At 34.9% G+C, this 8,261-nt stretch overlaps 2 protein-coding genes across 2 annotated transcripts; both read left to right on the forward strand.

Annotated features, from left to right (window-relative positions):
• Positions 1 to 3,651: 3,651 nt before the first annotated feature.
• On the forward strand, positions 3,652 to 6,688 carry LOC131868363 (probable LRR receptor-like serine/threonine-protein kinase At1g67720). The gene is made up of 9 exons (XM_059215634.1): positions 3,652 to 3,727; positions 3,864 to 4,398; positions 4,514 to 4,974; positions 5,077 to 5,203; positions 5,315 to 5,386; positions 5,808 to 5,876; positions 6,002 to 6,073; positions 6,161 to 6,232; positions 6,385 to 6,688. The coding sequence occupies exons 1-9, from the start codon at positions 3,652 to 3,654 to the stop codon at positions 6,686 to 6,688; spliced, it is 1,788 nt and encodes a 595-aa protein (XP_059071617.1).
• A 117-nt stretch (positions 6,689 to 6,805) lies between these two features.
• Positions 6,806 to 8,261, forward strand: LOC131868364 (probable LRR receptor-like serine/threonine-protein kinase At5g48740). Its single transcript, XM_059215635.1, has 6 exons — positions 6,806 to 6,952; positions 7,082 to 7,208; positions 7,336 to 7,395; positions 7,471 to 7,660; positions 7,760 to 7,892; positions 7,965 to 8,261. The coding sequence occupies exons 1-6, from the start codon at positions 6,806 to 6,808 to the stop codon at positions 8,259 to 8,261; spliced, it is 954 nt and encodes a 317-aa protein (XP_059071618.1).

An 8,261-nucleotide genomic window follows, 5' to 3' on the forward strand; every position in this document is an offset into this window, starting at 1 on the left:
TAATAGGGATAATCAAAAGGAGGAACATTAGAGTATAAAGAAAATTAGAGTAGTTTTCCCAATAATAACAAAGATCATCAAAAGGAAGAACATTTTCATAATTTTCATGGTGAGTGAGAGCGATGAAGGTGATAGTGGTGGAGGACACATTAGAGTTTTAGTAGATAGCGAAAGTGTAGGAGAAGATGTTGACCCAAATGGTGGAAAATTTGCATGGCCCTTTGCTTCCGTAGGTTTGGACTGTGCTACGTTTGTGACCTTCCATGGTTGAGAGGCTCTTTGTTGGTGTCCCCTTATGTTTATGGGGGTTTTTCTTTTTATTCTTTTGGATTGGCCCTTGGTGGTTCTCCTTGGTGTAAGGATGGTTATGGGTCCTATAATTGCATTGGGGTATGTGTTCACCTTTCAGTGGAGTTTGGAGGTCGTTCATTAGGGATAACTATCATTGGATAGTCTTAAGGTTTTTTCTCAGGTTGATATAATTTCATGTGGTCTAGCTGAGGTTGGTTGTGCTCATATTTCGGCTACCTCTTTGTTGCCTCCCTCTCTTTCTATTGTCTTCTTGTTTTGTGTCTCTTCTAGTCTCATCTGGTGTCCCTCTATGTAGTGGGTTTGGTGTCTCTTCTAGTTTCATCTAGTTTCATCTCTTTTCTCTGTGCTTGACTTGTGATTTGGCTTTCCATAGGTTTCATGGTACAAATCTATGTGTCTCAATTGAAGATTTGTTGGTTCTAACATCAAGGTGGGGGGTAACATCAAGGGCTACTACTTCTTTCCCTATTAAGGTGGGGGGTAACATCAAGAGATACTAATTGACTTTGTTTGATGACCCCCCTATGATAGACCTTGATTGCTACCTTTCTAACATCGGGCCTACTCGAGTGGTCTGAAATATTTTGTTTATAGGGGTTGTTGTAGTTAATGGTACTACTACCAAAGGACTCACAGAGGTAGTCCTTATGTTTGCAAGGTTTTCTTTTTGTAAAAGGTTTAGAGATGCCTTCCAAATCCCTTTGAGTATTTTTATTGTAGTCCAATCATTGGTATATTCTATTTAATGTTTCTTTGGATGGGATTGGTTCCTATGCAAGGTGGGTTTTTAAGAAGATGGTTTGAGGTTCCTTCCTAAACCTCTTTATTTTGATTATGTTATAGGTCAAGACCCTATTCTTGTTAGTTTTTGGCTCTGATCATTAGCCTCCTTTCAAAAAAGGGTAGTCTTTTTTTAGGTTTTTGTGGTCTTGGTGGTCTCACTGCTTGTGAGTTCCTCCCTTTGTGCACTTGTGTGGTGGTTTTGTAATGGTTTGGGCCTCTCCCATATTTATCTAATTAGAACAAGGATCATCAAAAGAGTTGTTCCTATAAGTAAAGAAAGAGGAACAAGTGATAATTTTCTTAATTTAATTATGTTGATGATTCAATCATAACATGAAATAAAAAAATACTTACTAAAATCAAAGATATGATTGGAAATAAGGCATATTAGGAAGAGGAATTGTTACTTATTAAGGTTTGTAAAGAGGATATTAATACTTTAATTATTTAAACTATGTAAGGAAAATGCATGAGTCGAATCTAATCTCTAATATATTGAAATAAAATGTTGAAAATTTACATTTATGATGATGGAAAAGAAGAAACTACTAACTTGTCTCGATAGTGGTAGAAAGTTTAAATCACTTAACCATAATAGAATATAGCTACATAAAAAATATGCATAAATAGCCAATTCATAGGGTGTAGGAGACCCATTGAAAGATCACCAAGAGAACTAATAATAACTACAAGGAGCTATTATTTCTTTGTATTGAATACGATTATAAATATTTCAATATTGAGTTAAAATAGTATTCAAATTCTAATTGAGAAAATGACAAAGATGATAGAATATCACTAGTAGATATACATCTAGCATAGGAATAACAACATGTCTTGAAACAACTCTGGTCTTGAATAGCTTGTTTTGGTTTGGGTTGGTTTAATCTTGCTTTGTTGTTTTGCATTTGGTTACTTTTTGAGTAACCTTGTTATTCTCTCAGTGTTTGTTCAATTGGTCTGGTTCAAATGTTTGTTTTACAACCCTATTGTTCTTTCTCATTTTTATGGTTTCATGTGGCTCCATCTTTGTTGTTTCTTTGTAGGGTGCCTTGATTTGTTATTTTCGTGACTACTTTTTTTTTAGTCTAGTTGTTTTGGTTTTTTATTTTGATTTGTAATGGGCTTGGGCCATTCCGTGCTTATTTTAATAAAAAACATGTCTTCAAATAATAAAAATGGTCTAACTAAATTTAATTTTGTACAATAAAGTTGAGTATAAAGTATTATATAGTATTAATTATGAAGTAGTTTAAAATTGTATAGTCTTCAAGACATGATAGAAACAAAAGATGGTACAACACCTATCAAAAGTGACAATTAAAATCTAATGAAAATGACAAACAAACAAATTTATCATGTTAGATTAAAACACATTGAAACTCACAATTAATTTATAAGAAATAAAATTTAATGAAGAAATATTGATTTGATATATTATACTAAAAAGACACTAAAATTGTAAAAATAAATAAATAACTGTTAATTAAATATGTATTAACAAATAATAAAACTTGTTTTAGTTCGCTAATTAAATGATAAAAGATTATTTGTACCTCGTAGAAGCTTCATAAATCACACAAACTGCTTGTGTTCACATGGACAAGGAATACTTTTGTTCTATATAGCCCACATTTTAAAGTTTTTACTCGTTTGAATGTTATGGGTCCGAGCAACGTCGGCTGACGTGTATTTAATAGCTCTAGTTTCTAGTGGTACCTTCTCGACCACTAATTACTTAGTATAAACATACTATTTGACTTAAATAAGACCATTGTTGTAAATTTATCATAACGACCACCGAATTACCACACAGCACTGAAAAACAGGTATTCTTATACGTAACTTTGAACGACATATAATTCTGAGTACAGAGGAATCCTGAAGAACTAATTATAGTACAACAATAAGACTCCAAATTTGAATTCCTTCAAGGAGCAGATCAAGTTAACAATTTCATTTATTCCATGCTTACGTTACGTTTATTTTTAAAACTGGATATTAATGTCGTTTTCTTTTCGGCAGTAGTTGAATTAGGTAGGTAGATAACTCTGCTTACGACAACGGCGGATTTGCTTTGGTTTTCATAGAGCAAGCTTTGAATATGAAATTGTCCCATGCATTTCACAAATTGTTCCAGTTGGATAACTGAGATTTCTTTAACGTTGTGGGGTCCTTCTGACGTTTATCTAAAACACAGACAAGTGCACATATTGTCATATCTGGTTGGAAGAAATGCGAGCAGTATTATTCATTATTGATTTCTGTGCTTCACGGTCTTTGGATTTGAGCAAGTTCTTATGCTTTGAAATTTTTTAAACGACATGGATACCGAATGTTTGTTTCTTATCCAAAGTAAGGGAGTTATCGTCATATTCAAGACGCTTCTAGAATTCGTAAGGCCTGCAGAATGTCTTCTCCATAAGCAATCGTGTTAGCCTAGCTACCATCCACTGCAAAGCATATAAGTCAAGAAAATAGATAGCATATCTGTAGAGTGCACATCCTTATAGCCCACGTCAAACTGAGTTGATAATAGCCGAAACAACTGTAACTATGAGTTACATAGCTTGGGTACAGCGGATGACTCTCATCATTGTGTGGCGTATTATTTTTTCTAGTGCTCAATCAGGTTCGTATTTATTATATATAATACTTTCTATTCAGGCATTGGATCTTCTTTTCTTTAACTACAGGGACTCCATGAAATAGTTAGCTCCTTGAGTTCAATTTACAAATACTGATTTTTATGGCCTATGTTATAGCAGGATTTCTCAGCATTGATTGTGGTGCAAAAACTAATCACATAGATGAAAGAAATATAAAATGGGTGACAGATGATAATTACATAGACTTGGGTCAGAAGGTGGTCATAGAAGACTCTAGTTTGCCAGCTTACCAGCAAAGCTTGCGAGTCTTCCCGCACCCTCTCAACAAGTCTTGTTATCAATTGCCCATCACCCCGAACGTCCCCTACCTTTTCAGAATAAGGTTTTATAAAGGCAATTACAGCGGAGTCCCAGAATTACCAATCTTTAAGTACTCGATTGAGACGACGGATATGTTGTCTGTGGCAAACATAATATTTCAAACTCCACAGGAAAACAAAACGGGCGAGAGGATCTTTATTACTTCTGCCAAGATGCTTTATATTTGCCTGATCCGTACGTCAGAGCTTCATAATCCTTTTATCTCTGCCATGGAATTGAGAACCCTTCGACAAGGAATGTATCATCAAGTAAAGCCGGGCACAATGCTACGTATGGAAGCAAGATATGATGCAGGGGGGAAATCTATAATCAGGTAATAATTCCCACTTTTGATTTCTTTTTCATATGACGTTTTTTATATTTGTCTCAGGTTTTATCGTTCTTTCGCTTTTCTCTTCTTATTGATACTTATCTGATTAATTAATTAGGTATCCTCAAGACCAATTCGATCGCCTTTGGTTTCCCTTTCCTGTACAAGGACTCCAGGATATTACGTTGCAGGAGACAATCTCAACTAACAACACCCAAAACCTTCCTCCATCTGCTGTTATGCATACTGCACTTGCTGCACCTGCCAACCAGAACACCATAACTCTCAATTTCAGCATATTAAAAAACCCTTTACTGCTTCTCTATTTTGCAGAGATCGAAATACTTAACGTCTCTGAGTCAAGAAATTTCCTGGTTCTGGAAAATAATGCTTTCACATTGGCAAACATTAGTCTGGAAAGAAATTATTCTGCCATAGAAGTTGGGTTCACTTTTGTAGAAAGGCCATTGTTTACGGTAGCTCTGTACAGTCCAAGCAACTTCAGCACAGGTCCTCTGATCAACGCTTTTGAGTACTACGGGCTACTTTTCAGCGAACCTCAAACTTCTACATGGGACGGTAAGAACTACTTCCATTTAAATAATTTAATGATAATGGTATACTGTTGATTATATAATTAATTTTGTTCTTACAAAAATCGTCTAATTGGTTAATCTGTAGTTGCTGCTCTGGCCGCTGTGAAAGAGCATTTTGAAATAAAAGAGTGGGTTGCAGATCCTTGTTTTGGTCTTCCGTGGGAAGGAATAAACTGCAGTAACAGTACTACAGCTGTCAGAGTTTTGGCTATGTAATTTTATTCTTAGTATTCCTTATTTGTTTTTTAGATTTATTTGTACAATTATGAAAACATTCTAGATTGACTGGGCTTAAGATATTGGTGTCACTTGTTTATGCTCAGAGATTTGTCCGGAAAAAATCTGACAGGATCGATACCCACAAGTATTGCGCAGATGACTGAACTCATTAACATGTAAGCTACTGGAATTTTAGATGCATTTCGTGCTTCGAGTTGTTTCTGTTTAAATTCATTAGCAAGTAAATATCACAGATACATATTGTCAAAGTATAAATTTCTAAATAAGATATCACAGATACATATTGTTAAACTTTGAGACTTGAAAATAAAAATATTAATAATATATGAAATCCCAATTGAGAGTACTTCTTACGAAGGATTTGAGAGAAACTGGCGATATCTTTAGTTTTTCCAATAAGTCGAAAATTAATTTTTTAATTTTCTATCTTAGATCTAAACCCACATTTAGAAGCACGACAGCTAATCTCTATAATTTGTTTTAAGATAACTATATTTATTGTGCCAGCTAAATTTAGATGTATGAGATGGGGTAGAAAACATTTGTTTATTTAAACTGACTTTCATGTTTGATTAGATCATTCGCCAATAACAATTTGAGTGGAGCCTTCCCAAATTTTTCGAATTTATCGAGGTTGGAGAGACTGTAAGTATCGTGATACAAAAAAATCCCTGATTTTTCAATTTCTCTTAGTGGCTAACTAATACCAACAAGTCAGTATTATAGATGTTTTAATTACCATTTAATGAATTATGTGACTTCCTTTGCAGGCATCTACAAAATAACAACTTGAATGGAGAAATTCCAGATTGGCTATCACAACTCCCAAATCTTAAAGAGCTGTATGTTTCTTTCGGTCGCATTTAACTTTTACAATGAACTTTCTGCCGACAAATTTGAGAACATCTTTTTTATTTTCTGATTGACAGATTCATAGAGAACAATAATTTTAGTGGTGTACTTCCTCAGCATCTTCTGGATAAGAGCTCATTAAAACTTAAGTAAGCTCTTAAAAGATTATTTCTCTCTAAAGTGTGTCCAGGTTTCAACAATATGTTTACATGATACTACTAATTTGAATGCCGTTTTATTTTCCAATCACAGTATTCACAGTGGACATGACAATATCTTTAATTTATTTTATACCATGCAGATATAATGGCAACGCGTTCCTTTGTATGAATAAACAAGATTGTGTACCCTCCATGATTTCAACCCGCTCCAACTCAAAGCCTAAACGGATAAAAGTGGGGATTGTTATGGTACTTATAGCTAGTGGAATAGTAGTAATCGCTTTACTCTTGTTGGTAAATCTGATTGTGTATCGAAAGATATTTAGGAAAAAAGCGATTACCAATGCAAATGTTAAAAGCAGAGCTTCAGAAAGGAAATCGTTATATCCTAATAGCGAAGGTTGGGTTTTTATTCGTGATTTCCGTAAGTACCCATTAATGTAATTGCTCATGTCTTGGAAAAGTTTATTTATTTACAACAGATCAAAATGAATTGCAGACTACTCAATTATTACGGTGCCAAACCCATCAAAAACTCGGGCTTTTACTCGAGAGGAGATGATGACAGCAACCGAAAATTTCAGCTACAAGATCGGCCGTGGTGGTTTTGGATCTGTGTTTTGGGGTAAATTGCCGGATGGAAAACAAATAGCAGTAAAAGTTCTCTCTCTTTATTCCAAGCAAGGAGCTGTAGAGTTTCTAAACGAGGTAATACCGTGATTCTAGGAGAAAGTTATGGTTCCCTTTATTCTCTGCAATAGCCATATCTCATTCATGGTGTATGCAGTTAAAGTCCAAATCTTTTTTTAGATTACTGAGTTTAAATTTTCTGAACAGATTGATCTTCTGTCGAGAGTAAATCATAGGAACTTGTTGCATTTACTCGGTTACTGCAATAAATGCAAAGAGTTGATGCTTGTATATGAATACATGGTTGGAGGATCTCTAATGGACCACCTTTATGGTAACTAAATTCGGGCCTGAAATGTTCCTTCCCTTTGCTCGATGTTTGAGAAAAGTTCAAAGTGCTCACTTTTAAATTTCCAACAAACTATTTAACTATCACTTTCTACTTGCAGGTCCCCATTTAGGGAAGTATTCCAATCTAGATTGGAAATCCAGGCTTCAAATAGCTTTAGATGCAGCCCAAGGTAAATATTTTCTCTGTTCCAAAGCTAACACAATAATCAGTATCATTGTTCTAATCTTTCATGTCTTTTTCAAAGGACTGGAGTACCTGCACGTTGATTGCACACCAAAAATAATTCACAGAGATATAAAGACTGCCAACATTCTTCTAGACGACAATTTAAATGGAAAACTGGCAGATTTCGGTCTTTCAAGACTAACAATCGATGGAGAGGCTTCCCATGTGGCCACTACAGTGAAAGGAACAGTTGGATACCTAGATCCCGAGTAATTCTCTACTTCCACTCTCTTTTTATATTCAATGATGTTACATATAAGTAACAGTCATTTCTATTATTTTTTATGTTCTCTTTTTATCTGTAACAGGTATTTTCATACGCAAATGTTGACAGAGAAGAGTGATGTGTATAGTTTTGGGGTGCTTTTGTTAGAGATGATATGCGGCAGGCCAGCTATAGATACAAGTCTTTCTGACCAGGAAATGAGTCTCATTAGATGGGTAGGAAATCCTACGTATTTCCAACCATTGAATCAATATAATGAATAATAATCACTTGTTTTGACTTGACAGGTCAAACCGTTATTTGAGATAGAAGATCATTTAAACATTGCAGAAATAGTGGACAAAGGACTGGGTGATGATTACAGCATAAAATCTGTTGTGCATGTGGGTAAGCTAGCCATTAGATGTGTTGAATCTAAGCCATCGTCTAGGCCCAGTGTAAGCAGAGTTGTGATAGAATTGAAAGAGGCTGTGGAATATAATGCAGTTAGTGTGGACCTTTCTGAAGAAATTGATATTGATTATGGAGATCACACTAGCCTGTCCTCTCCATTAGATTGCACTGGAAGTAGACCATCATTTTAA

This window comes from Cryptomeria japonica, unplaced genomic scaffold (assembly GCF_030272615.1).
Source record: "Cryptomeria japonica unplaced genomic scaffold, Sugi_1.0 HiC_scaffold_204, whole genome shotgun sequence".
NCBI lineage: Eukaryota > Viridiplantae > Streptophyta > Pinopsida > Cupressales > Cupressaceae > Cryptomeria > Cryptomeria japonica.